The sequence below is a fragment of the Aptenodytes forsteri genome, unplaced genomic scaffold, assembly GCF_000699145.1.
Source record: "Aptenodytes forsteri isolate BGI_AS27 unplaced genomic scaffold, ASM69914v1 Scaffold80, whole genome shotgun sequence".
Taxonomy (NCBI): Eukaryota; Metazoa; Chordata; class Aves; order Sphenisciformes; family Spheniscidae; genus Aptenodytes; species Aptenodytes forsteri.
Window position 1 is genome coordinate 912,817 of NW_008795026.1, and position 20,923 is coordinate 933,739.

The 20,923-nt window shown below is 48.6% G+C and overlaps 1 protein-coding gene across 1 annotated transcript in view; it reads right to left on the reverse strand.

Annotated features, from left to right (window-relative positions):
• VILL (villin like) overlaps positions 1–16,834 on the reverse strand; it is a 35,656-nt gene extending 18,822 nt beyond the window's left edge. The window contains exons 1-4 of the mRNA XM_009275930.1: positions 16,799–16,834; positions 4,270–4,351; positions 2,679–2,753; positions 461–657 (exon numbers count right to left, since the gene is read on the reverse strand). Coding sequence (XP_009274205.1) covers positions 461–657; positions 2,679–2,753; positions 4,270–4,338 — 341 coding nt within the window. The 5' untranslated portion in view covers positions 4,339–4,351; positions 16,799–16,834. The remainder of the gene's footprint in view (positions 1–460; positions 658–2,678; positions 2,754–4,269; positions 4,352–16,798) is intronic.
• Between the last annotated feature and the right edge of the window lie 4,089 nt (positions 16,835–20,923).

Below are 20,923 nucleotides of genomic sequence, written 5' to 3' on the forward strand. Positions count from 1 at the left end.
GAGCAAAGACCACAGGATTGGATTCAACAGTATCTTTTAGATGGCAGACGTTCAGAGTCAAACTTTCGTTCCACTACAGGAATATTATTCCCAGCATGAGCCGAATAAGCACTTCTCTTCAAGAGGGATATTAGTCTGAAGTGCCCTGAATGGGCATATTAATCTAAAGTGTGTGGAGGAGAGGAAGGAAGACCCTAGGGTGAACAAAAGGGAGGTTAAGGTGCAATTACTGCAAATATCTGGGAAAATGACCAGTAGAACAGAATGACATGGTTCCAGACTCCATACTTATAAATAATTCTTTCAAAGTGGGAAATTTTTCTTCTGAATTTTGACCAACTTCAGTGCTGATCCATATTTTTCAGATTTTTGAAATGTTGATGGCCCTGAGATGTAGAGAAGCAGAGGGAACCCCAGGGACCATGACCCACCTTGTTGCAGGGTATTTTACGCTACTCACATAATGCCATTGCGGAAATAGCTTTGGAAGGTCTCAGACTCATGTCCCTCTACTTCCCGGTGCTGCACGGGGTTCCCCCTGAGCGCATTGTCCAGCTGGGTGACATACAGGGCCACGGCACCTTGCTCATCCTGAGATGAATCCTTGCCAATCCAGTAATGCAAATCCACAGCGGAGCCGCGAGAGGTTCTTTTGGTCTGGAAGAGGTGAGAAAGATGAGTCAGGATGAAGACACAGCCCATACGTGTGTTTCAAATAATATCACTGGCCAGGGAGACCTGGCAAAACCAAGTGACCGTGGAGCCCTTTCCCAGGGCCTTTCCCAGTTCTGCCTTTCTCCCGGACAAGGGGAGACAGGCCAGAGCCTTAGGATGCTCCCTGGGAGCCCAGCCTGGAGCCAGGGACCTTATTCAGGAGAGCATTTATAGGTTTTATGTACATATTGAACTGAAGGATGTTTCTGTCTGATATTCTTTTATAACTCTTGTTATCAAGGAAAACTGAGCACCCGTGCAATTACAAAAATTAATGCATTCAACCTGTCCTACTTTTGTAGCTTGATACTAAAACTTAAAGGAGACTCTTCTCATAGATCACCTTTTTGAATGTAATGTACACTGCTATTTATTTGCCTGGAGACACTATCTTTTCTTTCCTGTTCTCTTTCTCATATCACACTACATAGTAACACAAACTGCCTCTGAAGTCCTGCTGACTTGCAAAAGAGACGTAACTCCAAATGAAGCTGAGCCTGTGTGTGCATGCTGTGATTCACCTTATTACAGAAAAACCCAATAGCCTAGAAAGAGGAGGCAAGCGATCTGAGAACAGGTGTGCTTATCGTTATGAGTTGTGCCAGTTATTTTTCAGCACCTGCTGTGTTAAACCCTATCATGGACACCTGGGAAATGTAATAAAAGCTCATTTTATAAACTGGATTTGACACTAAGTTCTGTTTATTTGCTTTGTGCAGTGATACCACAGTGAAACACAGTAGAATAATAAAATACAGCTCAGTTCCTTTAGGCACAGATAATTAATTTGTGGCAAAATCACTCAATTTAATACGTTGCTATTGAAGACGATCAAAGTCCTGTTGTCCTGCAGACAATCTTTGGAGAGCCTCCAGTGAAGATGCAGAATGCAAAGTCGAGTATTTTTACCCTCTTGTCTGTAGAGGCTTAGGAGAGTACTGGGCTGATTAAGGGTTCTTCTACCTGGGGAAGCTATTGTAACATAAGCTGAGCCTGTGAGCAACAAAATCTATACTGATATCTACAGTCAGCTCCTTGCAAGGACACTCATATTCCGCTCTAAGCATGCCTTTGGGTGGCTGCTACCAAATCCGTTCAGCACTCAAAAGGTGGCATAAAGGCATGCGCATGGTGAATTAGAGCAGGAGATACATTCTGCGTCGCTATCCCAGCCTGCTTTTCCAGCCTGATGTATATGGGATGTGCATTTGTTTATTGTGTGATAGTGGAGGCTTTGCCGTCTCTTGACTGACGGAGATGTTTGCGGGAGGGTCACTCAGACCCAGGAAGTGGGAAATGCTTCTGGTTTCCACCGTATGGATGTCCTTTGATACAATGGGGCCTGGATTGCTCTATGCAGATGAAGAGATCTGGAAGGAATTCTAGGAGATGAGTGCAAAACATCTGCACATCTTCTGGCTAGCCTGGGTTCAGCTGGTTGCAAGTAGGTCTGGACCAAATTTGGGTGGGACAGATGAAGTGTCCTAATGGGGACATGAGAAGGGCTGCAGAGCCTCTCTGCTGCTTGCGTGATGCAGGGTAGGTGGCACACCTCCATAACCCACATCATCTGCTGAAAATGAGACCCTCCAGTTGACCACCTCTCACATCCCCAAAAGACTCCCATAAGTCATGCAAATGTGGGCCTTGATTTAGTTTGCCAGGAGCGTACTGGCCATTTTGCCATGTCTGGACATGACTCAGCTGATTAGAAGATAAACAATTTTAATGAATTACTAAGTTAATGGTTCCTCTGGACTTCTGATTTACTAAACATGCAGTGTTGTTGCAACAGCCACATTAAATTCAGGTGCGTGATTAGATGGTGAACGCACATGCACAACCACTTTTACCCACAGTGCTGCTCTCACCAGTGAGGATACCCAGCATCCAAGTCAGAGCTAAACAAAAAGGGTTGAACCAGTTGCCTACCAAAAAGACCAATGTTTGTCAGCCTTACTTACGTGCAGAATTATGTAACAGTCCCCTTCAAAAAAAGTCCCATAAGCCTTTTCAGGTACAGGAACCATCTTCATATTCTGTAAGAAAATGAGTGTTAGGGTCATCGCTAGAACTTCAGAGCCAAAAGTTGGTGGGTGAGAAACAGGACAGCTGGGGTGCACGAAACACTGAGGTGACAATTAGGGTTTGGAGAAGGAAGAACCAAGGCTGTGCTCATAGGCTGGGAAAAGCCACTTCTGGGGGAAATCCCAAAAGTAGTAAGAGACGAGAAGGGGCAAATGATAATGCTGCTTGGCCAGACTGACAAATATATTTTACTCTCCTTGCCCCTCTGCAATCCTGTAGGTCTAGAGCAAGAAGACTTAGTGGTCAGGTTGAAGTGCTCCAGAGCTTGCATTTGTAGGGAATTTCCCAGGGGAGTGAGCACACCTCATCCCAGTTTTAGTTTTGGGGCGTGGTTTTTGCTCAGTACCCGTAAGTTCAAGGTTAACTTTCAGAGCTTTGTTAGAATAACCACTTTGCCAGGGATTCATAGCAACTAGCAGTGCTGAGAAAAGACAGACTTGAGGACACTGATGTGTCCCTCACCCCTCCAGACCTTAATTGCATACTTCATCTGGTACAAGTGCACAATTAACCAGCCATGCCAGCCCAGCATACGTGCCTGGATGTGCCACCCACCAGTACACAAGCAGCTCCTGGGCTTGAGCTGGCTCTGTGGTTCCCTGGAATTAGAGACATACATTCTTCTGGTGGCCTGACTTGTTTCCCAGCATACCAGCCTGACCCTTGTGAACCACACACATGTCTCTAATTACAGATCCTCTGGAAAGAAGCTTAGTACAGTGCTTTGGAGAGAAATAGAAAGGCAAAGTCCCTGTGATGTTTGTATCATAGCTGGGACCTGTAGAGGGCCACCAGCACTTGGAGACACGTGTTGGAGTCCCTTCCCACAGCTCCCCCGAGTGGACTCTGGACCTCATTTTAAGCCCCCTCTCGTTGCAGGGGAATGTTCCTGGTGAATTGGGCCAGAAAAATGCAGAATTGAGCACAGCCTGGCTCCAAACCAAAAGCAAGGACCGCTGCAAGCAGAAGGTGACCTCGCAAGCTGCAGTATCTCTCCCTGCAGTGACCCATTGATCAGAGTGGGAAAGGTAAGGATGAAGTGCAAATAGACTCCATGCCTTTGCTGCAAAAATGGGTGCTTTCCCCATGGCAGCTGCTGGTATAGACTAAGGTTACCTATGCATAACCCCTCTTCTTGGTGAAACAGGTAGTTCATTTCTGATGTGCTGATGCAGCCTTGCATTGGTTCCTGAAGGGGGTGAGAAAGCCTCCAGTGCTGGAGGAACAGCTTCAGTCCCACCACATTTGTATTTCCTTAGTCAATATTATCCCTGTTTTACAGACCAGGAAACCAAAGCAATAACATGTTAAAAGTTGCACAGGGACAAGTTGGGTCTCCTGTTTCCCACTGTATCTTATGTGTAACACCCTCTTTTCCTACGCAGATTACTTCAAGAATATCTCTTTCTTGAAACATATACACGCACACATGCAGAGGACATATGCCATCGTTGCCTCTTGGCGTACCTCTATGCCCCATATTTGCAGTCCCAGCTTTCTCTCGATAGTTGGGAGATTTGTGTCACCATCTGCCATCCTGCCGTCTGAGCTAGAAGGAAAAGGAAGAAGACAAAACAAAATAACTCTATAATTGGATACAACAGTAAGTGTGCTAGTCAGATGGTTCCTCTTACCGTCAGTGGAGGTTTAATACAGATAATCTGCACCTTGAAGTGTCTCTCTCTCTCTGCTGACTTTGAAGAGAGCCCATCTGTAGTTATCAACAGTTAGGTGGGATGAACCCCCATTCCCAGGGTATCCATGCTCATGGGATCCAAGCAAAGTGTGGGATCACAGCCCAGCAAAGACTGGATAGGATACCGTTGTTCTGGTGCGGGATTATTGCTCCCCTATTTGAATAGGTGGAAAGGATTCGCCAGGGTGTTGGACCTGACATCAGTACTGCTTTGTTCCCGCCATGGCACAAGGGGTGGCAGAGACAATGGTGGACCTCCAAGAGACCCATGCCCCCCTGGAGCAGCCACTAGAGGACAGGTCAGGTACCCTGGGGCACTGAGATCCTAAGGAATTAAGCTCTTCCACTTCAGGAGGAGGTTCAGGTCTAAATTAAGACACCTGCAAGGTATGTCAGGGCAGGGCACCAGGCTCTCAGCTCTGTAAAGGTCAATGGAGACATAGCCAGCGCAGCCAACACAGCATATGGAGGGATCCAACTGATGACCCAGATGTCTACTTTACACATAGCTGAGCAAGTCCCCAGGCTCTGCTGCCTGTATGGGGAAGAAGTAGGTTTCAGTTGCCCACACAAAGGTGTCTGGGGACATCTGAGATGGTTTTGGCATCTCCAGCTGCTCCTCTGATGGGTAAAGGTCTCTCATCCATCCTCTATCATATCTACCAGCTGTGAAAAGAAAAAAGGACTACTCTGAGCTATGTTCCCCGTTCCTACTGCTTGGATAGCTGAGGTTTTTTTTGCTCAAGAAGCAACTTCTGAACCCGGTTTGTTTACAGGGCAACCTCCTGAAGCAAATCAAACCCAAAGCCAATGTATATGAAAACACTGGGTTACATCCTAGCAGAGCTGGCTGGCCCATGGGGCACGACAGGTGCCTGCTGAGCAGCTCGGCTCCAATGGAGCGGCCACAGGACAGATTGTGTTTGTGTAGGGGCAAGACCCGTATCCACTGTTCCTGTATGAGTCAATCCTGCTCACAAATCAAAGCCCAGCTTCGAGAGAAAACACGGCTCACTGATTTCTGTGTTTTGCATTCATTTTCTTTGCCGGTGCCCTCCCCTGATTTGCATTTGCTCATGACAGACTGAACGATTGTACTACGTTAAAAACAACAGCAGCTTGACTGACTGCATTTTCTCTTCTCCGTCTCTGGATGAAAAGGCTGCACTGATTGTAGGCCACGGCCTCTCCTGCACTCCTCTGCTCAGCTGTAGGAAACCGCCTACGAGAAGGAACGGTGCTATGGCTGCCTCAACTCGGCACAACAACTGAGCCACAATAAGATGAAAAATAAAAGAAGCATGGCACAAAGCCATGGAAAAAGCTTCTTCTGAAGGAGGAAAAGAACAAAGACAGATGATCGCCTGCCAGAAGGCATGTTTATTGCTCGTGTTATGAGAGCATGGAGAGACGTGCTGCACTTGGTACCATAAAGTCATAAGAAGCGACGGTCCTTCTCCTGAAGAGTTTGCACACTAAGTAAGAGCACAAAAATTGCTGTTCTAGGCAGGAACATTGGTGCATCCATATCTCCCACAGCCCAGAGCTGCCAGACCTTGGATCCTTGCACAGGCAGTAGAGAGATGCAGGTACCTCCAGGGATGTTTTGAGCACAGCCCCAACACCTCTCTGCTAACTGAGCAGGCACTCACAGTCTGGCAGCACTCGGTAGCAGGAGTCAGACATGCTCACTCCTTCCTGAACACAGACATATCTGAAGGACTGTGGAAGACTGAGTCCATGTGGCCTCATGTACCTACCAGGAGTGCATTCAGCAACTTTCATCTCCCTCTCAGGTTCTCCAGATAGCTTCCAGGCAAGAAGACAAACAGCATGGATTAAAAAAGGCATTTTTCATCTCAATTCCCAGAAAGGTAATTGAGACCCACACAGATTAAAAGCCAGATCCAGGAAGATATTTCAGTGTCTACAGAGGAGTTAGACACTTTTCTGAATGGGGTCCTGATTCACCTACTGTGAAGTCCAGGGCTATCAGGAACTGAAGCCAAAAACATGATCCCAGTTCGGATCTTTAACCAAAAGACCTTTCCTTTCTTTTAATATGGCATTTGAAAGGTCCCTATCAAAGAAAAACCCGAGTGAAACCTCCTTCCCTCAGCTATCTTTTTAATTTATTTAGGGTTTTTCCTTCCAGCATCAAAACAGGAACAACCTGAAAACAAAGCCAGTAAACACGTTTATATGTGAGGGAGAATTCAGGGGGGGTGAAGTTTTTTAGAAAAACTGACACTGCTCTCTGTGGAAGGCAGCAGGCGTCTTGCTCGCCTCCGAACAGCACAGGAAACCGGCAGCTGGCCAGCTGTGAGACACAGCTGGCTCCCTGCTTCTCCCAGCATCCCAACCGCTCCCGTCAGAAAAGTTAACCCAAAGGATGCTGAGATTTCTTTGAGTGCAGACAGCCGTGTTGGACAAAACCCTCCGAAAGCCAGCAATGCTCTACCGATTCCCACCCAAACCTCTTTGACTCAAAACAGGGATCTTGGATCTCCTCCGCTCCTGGGGCTTTTTTCTCCACCTGAAACCTGCCCATTAGTGCTGGTCCCCACTTTTCCAGGAAATGCTGTCCCTCCCTTCGTCCTTAGTCATTAAGCTGGGGGGGGTAGTGTGAAGCACAGTCAAGGTTGGCTGTTTCTTTGGACTTCCCAGCTTCTTTCGGCTGGTGGCCAAGTTAGAAATAATAGGAATATGACTTATATAATCAGACAGCTCATTTCATTAATGATTTAATGTGGGTTTTTAATCAGATGATCCCATAATTCAACTCCTGCCCAGACACAAAATCCAGTATTTATGGAGTGAAAACTTCCCATCTGTGCTGAAACCAGGAAGGGCAGAAACTTTTCTAATTTAAAAAGAAAAAAAAAAGGACGTTAAGAGGCTTGGGGTCACTGTGGGGTTTCAACAGCAGTGTCTGGGTCAGTTCCTATCTCAATCAAACCAGTTTTGCTCAGCGCTAGGTGAAACGCAAATTGCAAAGGAGCATGAGTCAACTGCCTCTGGGGCAGGAATTCATTGGGAAAAAACTTGTTATGGGGATGGACGTTTGCTTCCTTGTACACAGACACAGCTTTACCTGTGAAGGGGGAAGAGAGTCACTAAAGCAGCTGTAGCTCACCTCTTTGCCTCCACATTAGTAACATGCAACTACCCCATTTCCACCTCCAGGGCCAGCTACCCTATTTCCACCATTTCCAGGGACTCTCACGACCATAGAAAGAGGAGATAAGTTCCCACCATGAGCGGGGGCTGAGAGGTGGCCACTGTGTAGCAAAGACCAGCGCTGGCTTGGAGCTGCTCTGCTGTGTCATCACCACTTGGTTGAGATGCTATAAATTAAACTGCAAAGAGCAAATGCTGCTGTTGGGTGAGAGAAGAGGACCTGGAAACCAAATGTCCGTGGCTGGCATCTTGGCTGGATGTCACAGTGGGGACAAGCTGGAGCCTCCAGAGCTAAAAGCAAAGCCTTCCCTAATGCAATCATAGGTAACAAAGCTGGTGGGTGAGGGCAGATGGGTCTCTGTTACATCCTCTCCCCTTCACGGCACTGCCAAAATCGCAGCAGTGCTCCTGCTTGCTAAATACGATCCCCATCCCTTCTCCAACCAGCACAGCGTGGGGAAAAGCTTTGCCTTCAGGAAGGACTAGATGACTAATTAAGTGTCAAGGTCACTCCCAAGGTCGGTTAATGAATAACAGTTGGGGTGGAAGTGCCAGCAATCACTCCTTCATTTTGATCAACCTGGTGAGTGTCGAGAAAGCAGACCTAGCAGGACATTTCTTCAGGCAGTCTCGGGCTGTTTGGGTGGGGACGGAAAATAAGGACTCAGAAGGGGGATAGGAGATCATTTCAAACTCCCGCAGTACGGTCTGAATTAAGCCTGATTTGGCTTGTCTGGGTTTTGGCGGCACACTTACTGGGCTGTAGTCACGGTAATAAAAAAACCCCAGTGAAATGACTAATGCTCTGTACAGCTTTGGGAAAATAGGAAGCAGCTGTGGCTCCAGCCTTTCCAGGCTGAAAGGCCTAATTATTGGGAATACTTGGACTGGCATTAGATGAGGTAAACCAGGGCTGTTGAATTGCTTTCATTGTCTCCATTATAGTTGGGCATCTGGGCCCAAGTAGGTGCCATTTTTTTGTTTGCATAAAGGATAGCAGTTAACTCTTATTTTGCCCAGAGGAATGAAATTCAACGTTGAGTTACCTTGTGTGGCTCATCAGCTACTGCTTGGGACCGTTGCTTTGAACGGTGACTGTCCCTAGCGAGTGACTGTCCAGAAGTACAGCACTCAACCAACACAAGCTGTCTTTTATTTTCCTGTTGCAAGAGGAGAAAAAGTGGCTTTTATCACATGTAGGATGAGAGATGGGGGGTCCAGCAATGGGGCTTGTCTTCTCTCTCATGTTGTCACACACTCAGTCACGTAATATCCTCCTCCAATTTTTTGAAAGGAAGGCAAAGTTTGCATAGGTGAGAGCACCTGCGACATACATATCCATATGTGTACGTGTGTGTTGGTGACAGCTCCTATCCTCTTGCACAATCACAGGAAGGGTTGCAATCAGAGAAGCTGAATTGCATTACCCATGTTGGATGTGCTGGGACATGGGGATGAGGCAGGGAATGGGATATGTGTTTTGGGGGGTGACAAAAGAGGGAAAAGTACAGCTTGGCTCACCCTCCTCCTCTGGGTCCCGTGAGGTCCAGGTTCAGGAGCTCGCTGTGGCCAGCATGCCAAGGAGAGGGCTCTGCACAGACGCTCCCAGATGACCACAGAGAGCACTTCAACCTTCTTGGAAAGAGCTGTTGCCTGGCAGCTAAAATTACGTAAACCAGGCCTTGAAATAAGATGCTATTTCTGATCACGGTGGGCAATTAAATATTGGAACAGCTCATTAGGGAAGCTGGCAGGCTCGCCCTTACTTAATGTCTTTGAAATGAGACAGCTAAATGGCTGGGGTGTGCTCTCTTGGCTCAGCTCCTCGGGGGTCTGTGACTGTGAGCCCTGTTCAGGTGCTGGACTTTCAGCAAGCTGCGCTTTCCCATCGGTTTGGCATTAAGGCAATAACATGGATTGATCCTCATGCTTCAGGGCTTCACCCAGCCACCTCCACAGGGCAGAAAAGACCCCCTATCCATGATACCAATCATCTGGGTGGATCATGAAAGGAGTTGAAGGGCTTTTTCAGTCTTCTCTGAAGTAGAGATGGATGAAAACTTGAGATGGGGCATCGGACAGGGTGAACTAAGATTGTGAAGAAGCTTCTTGCTCACCTTCTCAGGGTCAATGGCTCTGGAGATAAGAAAGGACTTCACTGGGTTCAGATGGGCAGGTTTTCCCTTTCTCCATGAATGGCTGCCAGGGATCAGCAGATCATGTCTCGTCCAAACAGCTACCTGCCATCACAGGCAGCTGGTCTTTTCTGTTCTTTGGTCATGGGGCAAGGCCTGGGGTGCTGAGGACTGAGATGCTGAAGTCTGTTCAGAGTTAATGTGAGTGAAGACTTAGCGGCCTGGGACTAAGAGGAGACTCACTGAGATGATTTCATGTTCTTGATGGCCTCTCAAACTGGAAGTGCTCTATACCCCAGGAGAGGTTTGAATTCCCTGTTTAGTAAATTCAAAGGATGCACAAACCTGGATCTACCGGTTTGCCCTGTCTGATGAAAGCTGACCAGTCTCCCCAGGACCCAGTTGCTGTATCTCTTGAACCCTGCAAATTTACTCCATCTCCAACCACCGTCCCAGGCATTACCAAGAAGCAGACCTTCAGCTTCGTGTGTCTTTCTATAACCTGTGCCTTCACCCCCTGTCCATTTCTGGCATCTCTGACTTAGTGGCTTACACACAGTCTTTCTGAGAAACCCGCTGGTGCTGTGAGCCTTTACCTTTCAGCCCCTTGTGAGCCACATGCAGATGGGCTTTGCATTAATTCTCCAAACCTACCATTGCTCCTTGCTTAAAAGGAAGGAGCACAAGGAAATACTAGGTTACTGGGAAATAACCACCTTCCCAGTTGCAACAGCCCTCAATCTGTATCTCATCTGTGTCTTCAAATTCCTCAGAGGACATCTGATTTAGAAGGGCAGGCAACTCACAATTTATCTCCTCTGACTTTGACTAGTCCCTGCAGTTGTCTTATTTCCACCTGTCATAAATTCTAGCTCAACACCTCGCTCCATCCAGAAAATCTTGCTCATCTCTCCACACCTCTCTTTATGACCTCCTTTGTCCTCTCTATTTATCTCACTGCTGGTAGCTTTCCAGCAGTCTGATCTTCAAGCAGATGGTCTTGGGAAACTGATTTGTAGGAGCAAATTTTTCCCAAACTGCTGCCATTTCTGAATCCTCCCTCTAAAATTTTAACAACTGACTATTTTTCCTGGGAACAGTAGAGCTGTATTGTTCCAGCAAACTTCTCAACAATGTAAGAACAATGTACTGACAATTAAATCAGAAAGCCTTAACACCAGCCACAACTCCCAAGTCATGCAGCCTGAGTTTCCACATTCATCACGCTGGATGCAGAGCCCAGTGCTCAGCAGTGACTGGCGCTGGAAAAGGGAGAGCAAATTGGCTGAACATGGAGGCTGGCAGTTCTTGACTGACTGTTCTCCTGTGGAATCCTTCTTCCCCAGGATGTCTTTGAAAGCAGCAGGCTCTCCCAGGCAGGTAGCATCTCTGCAGGGTGAGGGCAGCCCTGTTAGACTCAAAGCTTTCAGAAGCAGCAGCGGAGTCTGAGCTGCAGTAACTTTCCCCTGAGATCAGTCCCAGCGACCGATAACAAACTCTTTCGGCACAAACCCACCTCTCTCTCAGGATCCGTGAGAAAAAACAGTGGCACAAGAAGCTGTTAAAAGCCTTCCGCGTGCAAGCGCCTTGCAGCAGCATGGCCCCTGGAGTGGTGCCAAGTGCATTATTTTCAAATAATAAAATGCAGCTTGGCGCATGCCTGCGTCAGAGGTATCCATTCCACCTCCGGCTCCTCCTCGTGAGGTTACTGAGTCAGTAACGGTACAGAGCCGTCCCAAGGGAAAGGCAAGCATGAGGCTTGCCAATTCGTTACGAACAAATCTCTCCTTTCTTTCATCTCTTTCTCCCCTGGTGAAAGGGAGAGATCACTGGCTCAGGACCGGCACTGTGTCCGAAGGCAGGGCTTCGTGCCACAGGGAGGGCAGGAGATGCACGCAGAAGGAAAACAAAGCTGAAGCCATTTTAATTCCTCTTCCTGGTTTCCAGAGAAGTGGTTCAGGTTAAAAACGTTCTCAGAAATTAACTTCTAACAACTCACCACCTCCAGGAAAAAAGTTATGATCCTCTCCCACACCAGCATTTTAAGGGAGCATTATTTAACCTAATGACTGCAGGTAAGTAAAACCAGAGCTGAGACATCAGGGAGGAGAGTGTGTGTGTTTGGTCACGGTTACAAGAGCTTCCTGAGCCCTGGGGAGCACCTGCACTTCAGAAGCTTACGGGAAGGGTGTGACAGCTGGAAGTTGAGGAGAGACCCTCAAAAGAAGGCATTTTCCCAGCTGAAACTGAGGAAAGCCCACTGCTTCCTATGCAGGGTTAAAAGAGCGTGGAGGAAGCTAGGACAGGGGGTTAGAGGCTGGGATTCATCCACCCTCACTCGGATGTCTTAGTTTTAGGTGCTTAAGTCTGAGGAGGACGCTCCCCGGGTGGTTCCCCTCATCCTGACATTGGGTCTAGGGCAGATCTGGTGACTCTCGGTCAGGAGGAACTTACTGTCCCCTTGGCCTATGGGGCAAACCCCTGGGTGGAGATCCCAGCTTGCCACACTGCCCTTCACCTGTCTCAGAGCGTGGGAGCTCAGCCCCATCCACCGTGCCCTGAGAACCGGCTTGCCGGATCTGTCAGCATGAACCGAGCCAAATACCACAAACAAACCGCAGTTAAACCCAAGCACCAGTGCCCACCTGGCCCATCCTTCTCAAAAAACAAGTCTAAGAGTTACGATTTTTGCTACTGCATATAACAGTTTTATATCTATTGTAAGAATGCACGCATGCATATAAGTGCATATATGTATGTGTACAAGATAAAGAGGATGTTTTTCCCTCATCCACTGTTTCACTAGTGCAGTTGAACAAGCCCTTGCTATCAGGACCTTTGTTTGATGGTGATGGAGCAGGGGTGCTGGTCTGGGTCCGCTCAGACCAGCTGGAGAACCGGTTCCCAGAGCATTGTCTTCCCAGTAGAAAGTGGCGAGATTAATATTAACTATCAAAAGGAAGGGACCGTTCCAGTTTTGCTCCGGTTCATACCTGCAAGCATCACTCCAAACTTGGGAAGAGAAACAGAGGACTTCTGGAAAAAAACAGGTTTACATTTCGGATTGCAAATGAAATGAACTGGACCTAAGCATGGTGCTCCATAGGGGACTGTGCATTTCCATCGCTCACCTGACGAGATGCGACACATTTATTCAGGGGGAAGGTTTCTTTCTCGAGCTGCAAAGGAAAGCTCACCCTTTGTGTATGTTAGCTGACACACCTCTGCTGACAGACACCTAAATTACGTCAAAGTAAGTAGGTACCAAACAACCCAACCCAGGCTTCCACTGGGACTGGGTGCTGAGCAAAGGTGTGAGTTGCCTTATATGAGCTTTAAGGTCTTTGAAACAGAGCCAGACCTTCACAGGATCTTCTCTCAAGGGAACACCAGCAACACACGCCTTTTTGGTAGCAGTCACCCACACTAGTGTTATCCTCTAGGCTTGCGTTCAGCACCGCATACGTAGTGTGTTTACCACCGTTTCACCCAGCCCTTCCAACCCAGCGTGGGCTGTGAGGTCACTCTTGGTCCTCCTGTGACTTTGTGGGTGCCACTCAGTCTCCACCCGTGTCTCCCCACTTCAAGTGATTGCTCCTTGAGGAGCACCATCCCACCCTCAAGAGACCCTGTGGTTGTGTTTCCTTCCTGAGATGGCTTTTGGTGGCTATTCTCTGTTGTGGTAGGAAAGGGGTCCAGGGAGACAACGGGGCAAATGGAGATGGGGTGGATTACTGGGAATGAAGGGCAGAGGGACATGGGGCAATAAGGGCAGTAACTTTGCCCCTGTGGTACCATGTGCTGTATGATGGATGGTGGTGGTGCATCACGATATTGTGAGCTAAACCCTGTGCTGCCCAGCTCTGGGGCTCCTACACGCCTGAGCACAGCTCTCTGCCGACATGGCACAGCAAGGAGCAAAGCCCCAGCCCATGGGGCCGTGCGTCTGGCACTCGCTTGGCATAAAAAGTGAAACCCAGTCCATGCAGGACCACAGCACGCGAGTGCGGGAAGAGCGTGCAATCCTCTCTTGGCAGAAATGAAGGCCGGCTTTGAGAGAGTAGCATGTCAACCGCACAAAGTCAAATGAATAAAACGTCCCTGCAAATACAGCAAACAGCTTTAGATAGTCATTCATCCGGGACCGTCTTTTGCACCCAGAGCTGCCAATGGGAGTTTTGTCTGAGCACAGGGAAGGGAACCAGGCATCTGAAAGACTGGGATGGGTTGGGTTTGCTCAGACCCAGACAGCTATTTCATAGAAAGCAACAAAGTACAGTAATTCAGGCTCTAGCACCCCCCCAAAGGGAAGGTGGGTATCTAGATAGTTTCTATCACCCAAAAAAGAATATGATTTCTAGCACTGCTTGTTTCTTACCCTGTTCAGCTGTTTTTGTAAGAGCAGTTTTAAATAAAGGGCCATCCAGAAACCTATTTTTTCATCCCAGGGCATGGCAACAGGGCATTTTTAGGTGGGAGAGGTTGGCTGCTCTGAATAGCTCATTCCACAGGAACTGCCCGGGATGGAGCTCAACCATGCAATTTAGCATCCCCTATGTCTCATGTCTTTGATGTGGATATAAGGTAATAACAAGTTTCACTGTTACTGTAACCAGCACTGCCTCAGATAAGCATGAATAGGCTCAGATAAAGATGAATAACAAATGGTAGGATTTCTTTTTCAAGCAGAGGTCCTTGAAAATCAAGGCAACTGAAGCAAATGCACATCATCTGATGTTGGAAATTAACATTCAGAGGACTTTTTGGACTGAAGGATGCCAAAGACTTAGCGACAATATTCACCTCTTTCTGCATTCCTTTTACACCCAGAATGGGTGGAAATACAGTAGAAATGTATAATCATCCAGGATAAATCATAATTAGGCCCACTTACAGGGTTGTATTATGTGGAAAGGGAGAGCATGAGAAGAGAGGTTTTAAGGAGTAGTAGGAGCACGTATCCCCTTGTGACTGTACAATCTGTTTCTCTGAGGGGTCAACAGAAGCTGAAGAATATATGTGAATAAACAAAGAGCTGGAGCAGAGATATTTTGGGTGTGGGGTGTCCACATTGGAGTCCTTCCCCGCGCAGTTGGACATTCCATACATAGAAAGCCCAACCTGTGGATTTGTGTCAGTCCCAGAGCAAATTTCAGGAGATTGCGAAAGAGCCCATTCCCTGTGATGAAGGAGGGACCTTGAGGAGGGGTGGTGGTGGCACGTGCGTTCCCCAGGGTGGCTAAAATGGAGCTGGGCCAGGTAGCACAAAGGTAGAACAAAGGCAGCACAAAGGCTTTCACTGTGCCCCGAGCTCCCCTTCATTGCACAGGGCATTTCAGGGCTCTGCTTCCAAGTGGGCTACCATGTATTTAGCATTATTTAATACTGAGGGAAGGCTTTTGGTCCAGCAGGACGTGCCCGGCACAGAGCAGAGCCCCAGCATCCTCCAAGCACAGGGCAGGTGTCTGAGCCGGTGTCCTCCTTGGGATGAATGACCACAGCATGGGCGGTGCTGGAGGACCAGGCTGCAGGACAGATCCAGCCTGAAGTCAGAGTCCGTGGTGCATCTTCTCCACATCACGTGTCCCACACCTCCCCAGGGGGTCCAGAGCAGAAAAGGTAACAACCTCCATGCTTAAAATCCAGAAAAACTTGCGCAGCTCCACGGAAAAGATCAGGAGGCACCATGAGGATCTTCAGCATCCTGGGCCATGCAAGAGCAGTGATTTATTGCCTCAGCCTAACCACAGCTCCAAGATACGAGAAGGCAGGAGACCAGGATGACACTGTTTGCGGCCATGGCACGAAACCTTTGCTCCCATCTGGGAGACCTTAGCAACTGTTGCCACAAAGTCCTGCCTAGGCAATAACGTCATGAGACCTACATGTCCCCCGGTGGGAAGGGAGCCGGAGGAGGAAAAGGACAGCCTGTTCATGCAGGGAGGAGGAGGAGGGGAGGCTCACCTGGCTCTGCTAGGAGGAAGGCGAGGGAAGATGGTCAGGGCTTTCCTGATCTGCACCACGACGGCTAGTGCCCGTCCTTGCATTTGCTTCCACCCGGCACCTCAGCCCACGCGGCAGGGAATGGTAAAACCCCGCCGAAAAGGGAGGCCGATGCTCTCTGACTGTCTAATCTCTATTTTGCAGGCTCTAATCTGCCCATTTAGTGGTGGTGTGTAAAGAGCACCTGGATGATTCACCACCTAAGTGCTGCTCTTGTGGGGCCAGTTTGCTTCAGCTGTTGTAACATTTGTTTACATCTGTGCAAGGGTAGCCTTGAATAAGTGCAAACCTCCCACAGATGCTAATTCATATCAGTTCTCCGCTGTGTTAAATATTTATGTTCTTAATAGGCACGCCTAAGAAAAATACCGGCAAGTAAGCCTGCAGTCAACTCCATTACAACTCAATTTTATCTCAGTGCAATTTGCATCTCAAACGAACAGGATGAGAAAACACTCTGTACTTACAGAGCAAAACAGCCCAGCAGCTCAGCCATTAGCAGATCTATCGATTAGACGACAAGAAGACCTATCGATGAGAACTTACAACGACTTTTTGTCACTGCCTGGACCCCTAACCGCATTGCAAAGGCAGGCGAGCTTTACGCAAATCCCCACAGCAGCAAAGCATTAAACAAACCAGGCCAAAACAAAACGCCGTTAATTGTTCGTTGCCTGAAATCAAAGCCAGCCTGTGCAGAGAGCTAAACGCAAAGCATGTGTCCTCGGAGCTGATACGTAGCCCGGCTGGGTGCTCGGGGAGCTGATAGCGCTGCTTGTTCCAACCCCAAACGGTGCTAATCAGGATGGGCTCATTGCTTTCAGTAAAGACATCCTGGCTTACACCAGCTGAGCCATTTTTAAAAAGTATGAAATCTATTAATTTTTCTTTGTTTGTTTCTTACTATTCCACGGAACAAAAGTCATCAAACTGTTCTGGCCTTTAGAAAAAAAACTAAGAGGGGTGCAGGGAAGCTGCTTACCTTGCTGGAAAGCGTGCTGTGTCCTTGCAGGTCTCCCTTCTCTGCTGAACCCAGCACTTTCTCTCCTCTTTGGTGAGCTAGGTTCAAGGCACTTTTGTTTGCTGTTCTGCTACCTTGTCAGCTCGGGAACAGCAGTGTTCGGTAATTCAATCCTCTACTTAACCACAGAGACACTCCTACTCGGAGATCACACCCATTCCCGGGCGCACGGAGGGACAAAGAGGGAGCCGGTGTGAGAGAGTTTCAACCAACTCACTGTTTGCATCAAATATCCACCAACCCTGCATTCAGGGAGCAATAATGATTAAGTGCTGCTTTAATTAGAAACCTGTTTTGTCCGGATTTAAAATTGCAGGGGAGGTTTTTCCCCCCCTCTTTTCTCTATCTCTGCTGGACAAAGTGAGGCGCGGTGCTGCTCTGTGCCACATTAACGCTTGGGCCCAAGAGTCCCAGCTCTAGTCCCTGACTCTGTCCCGAATTTTGGCACAGTTGGTCTGAGGGGAGAGGTGCTCGGGGCAGACAGCCTGCTCCTGCGCTCCCTGCGAGGCCGAGCTGGGTCTCCCTGTGCTCGCAGGCTGGAGCCCTGGGGGTGCGTGCAGCCCAGGGCGATGGGGAGCAGGGATGAGGATTGCCGTCAGGATTACCGGCTGAAACGGGGACGTAATGGAGCATTGGAGCGTGCAACCGGGCTGCCCGCCCAGGAGAAAAATAATGCTAAACCAGAAAACCCCAGCGAAGCTGGCAGCGTTTGCTGTAGCCGCCTTCTGCAGCAGAAAGCTGTGTATGTGGATACTCATTGCGATATCGTAGCTTATCGTTAAGAAAAAAGTATATGCAAAGGTCGGCTGTCGTATGCAGCTACCCCCTTTGAAAGCTGCCCCGATGCCACCGGCAGTGGGTGACCTGAAGACAAACCATCACCGCTCAGTCCCAACTGCTTCCGCGTGGCCTCTGCATGGTGCTGCTCGCTGCCGGTGGAGGGAACATCCCTCGCTGGAGAGGGGTGGAGGCACCACTTCTCACCCTGTCGTCACCAGGCAGCTCTGCCTTCGGGGGACCCAGGACAGTGTCCAGCTGGGTTTTGGGGACGGACACTCCATGACCACTCTGGACTGGGAACCATCCAAGTCCTTCCCTTCCTATATATTAAGCTTCTCTTGCCATTTCCTTAATTTCTTAGATTAACCCCCAAAACTTGAATATAGATACGGATCAGCTCATCAGCGAAACCAGGTATCAGAATAGGTTTAAACCAACACAGTTTCCACAGATCTAGTCCACTGGCCCCAAGGGACCTGTAATGAGAAGAGCGCCCAAAATATCCATGACATTAGCTACAGACCAGTCTACCACTAATCACAGTTAGCTGCAAATCAGGGCGCGGGTTGAACCTGCTCATTCAGCCTGGCTATGCCCCTATCTGAGAGGAACACCTCAGAGATCTTAGTTTCATGGTTGAAGATACAAAACTGACTCATAGCAAGCATTTTATTCCTTAATGTCAGTAGGCTACAGCTCATAAAACCCGTAACAAACATCACCTTTCATTTTTCATTCTTTTAATTTCTGAAAAATCATACTGAGTCTCTTCCTCTGTTGCAGGGGACAGAGGAACCATGTTTCGTGTCTTCCTCCAGCCCACAGGAGATGGGGACCAGTGGCAGGACCTGCTTTTATCTTTGGCATCAACCCCAAGCCCACTGCTGGCCCAGCGGTGAGGGTCATACACCAGCAGCTGTGGTGGGAGGCATTAGAAGCTGGGATGAGGACACCTGGAGACCTCAGAGGATCGGCACCAAACTCCATCGTGCTCTGCTTCCCCTTTTGCCACATGAAGTCATTATCCCCAGCACCAAGGGTTTAATTAATAGCTGCTGTGCGTCCGGGTCCTTTTCAGTGCTGATATATGCTGATGTAAACCAACCCGTCTCCATGGCTGCGGCTCCATGAATTTGAGCTCTGGGATGAAGCATGTCATTCTTATACCCGCAGCTTTCGTAATACACATCAGGGTCATGCACAGGTGATGTTTGAGCTGCCTGTCCCCACTCCTTTCCATTGCCACAGTGAAAAAGTAGTAAATAATCCTGGTGAGCTTTTAAGGAGCCCAAATCTGTAGAAATATATGTAAAGCAGTTTAGAACAGTCAATGCCGAGGGAAAAGAAAATGTTTGTCATAAAACATGGGCTCATTTAGTGCTGAGCTGTAGGCACTTTTGCTTTCTGCTAATTCTGGTCATGCCATGGGATTATAGAGCAGAAAACATTATTTCCGAGCAGTTTAACTCAGTACTGGTGGAAAACAGAATAGCCTGACTTTCATAACTGAAACATGATCTGGGATGTTCCTGTTCCAGCTATTTTTCTCATGTGCATGACCTGATGCACTCATATTCTGGTCCTAAGCCTTGACTTGGTATTCCCAGAGCTCAAAGACCTTGTGGTTTAACTTTTTTTTCATGCATACAGATGGCAGATGGGGCTGTTCTCAGTGTCCCAGTGCAAGCCTAAGACACTGAAGACATTGTCACAGGCTGATGCTGGGAGGAAGACTCTGCTGAAGTGCAAAAGCGAGGTTTGGCAGCGTAATGGCCCACATCTGCCTCAGCCTCGGCCATCCCACATGCCTGTGGACAAGGTTAACATTGTCCATGGGGAAACAGGCTCTGCCAAGGATGTATTTGCAAAATGACACGTTGCAAAGGTATTTCCACCCTGCTTTTGAGTATGGAGCTCTGGGAGGAAAGAGGGAAGGGCCAAACCCTGCAGATGAGATAACACGGCAGGGGCCTCATGGTTTGGAAAAGCAAGGGAAGGAGGCAAAACCCCCCCCCCAAGCTGCTCAAGACACCAGTGCAAAGACCCATCGCTACTTATGTGAGGTTAAACGTCCTGACTTGTAGCAGACAAAGCATTGCATGAATTTCTGAGAACGTTTCAGGAGAGCTTTCCTTGACCCACAACCAAAGCATGTGACATTTTACTACATGTTCCTCACACAGCCTCGCTCAGACACTTCTCTGCCCTACAAAATCATCATGTCCGAATGAAAATCTACATAGTGCCTCTTACAGGCAGATCCCCACAGATCTGATAGAGGAGGATTGGGCTATAATTTACTGCTCCGCCATCCGCTGTGCTCCTGGGTATGGGGAAAAAGATGAGAAATCAATACATATGCATGTATATCGACCATAATACATGCAAGGACCTCACTTGTTGGGGCTTATAACTTGCTGAAGCAAAAGACCCCCCTGAGAAGTACATCTCAGCCAGCCGTGGCATCTAAACCGTGAGCAAGGCAGGGACGACTGGCAGCCGTGAAGGACTGAGCACCAGCCTCAGGATTTGGCCCAGCTGCCTGCAAGGGGAGTTTTGATGCAGGAAAGTGAACACAGTTTTGCTCTTTGGCCTGGCAGGCTTGGACCGGTGGAGGTCGGGGCTTCGCGTGGATATGGTTTCGTAGGGCAGTGCTCTGCGAGCACCAGCTGACTGGGCAGCACAGAGCTGCTTCTGACAGGTAACAGTGTGCTGGTTAATGGTTAACGGCAGCAAATGGAAATGTCTTGGAACAGGGGAAGGTGCCCGGGCACCGGGGTGAGGAGTGCTCCTGCGCTGCAGTGGCACGGTGCAAGGCTGTGCTGCACCGACAGAGACACAATCGTCTTGAGTGTTAGGGAGTCATTGCAGCCTCCTCTGGTCAGATCGTGTCAGTCGATGGCTCTCAGCACACAGAGAAGCCTTGATCCTGCAAACGAGCCCTTTCAGCACAGCTCTTGGGCAACGCTGCGCACTGAGCCGTGTGAATGGCGGATCCCATGGAGGCAGGAGTAGGATGGGCCAAATCCTCTTCTCCCTATTCAGAAGGAAAGAGTGGCCTTAAGCCAAGGACACAAGGGTAAATGCTGATTTCGGACAGGAATAGCTTTGGCGAGATCTGTAGAGATGCACTTCGCCTTCCCGGAGCCAACAGCCTGCGGCAGGTTCAGACAGGAGCGGTCTCTCTGGCACAGTGGTTACAACATTGAGGCAGAAGAAACCTGTTGCTCCAATTTATTGCTTGGCAATCTTAGTGCAAAACGCATTTTAAGCCAGCCATGCTGGGCTGTGAATTGGGGATATGGG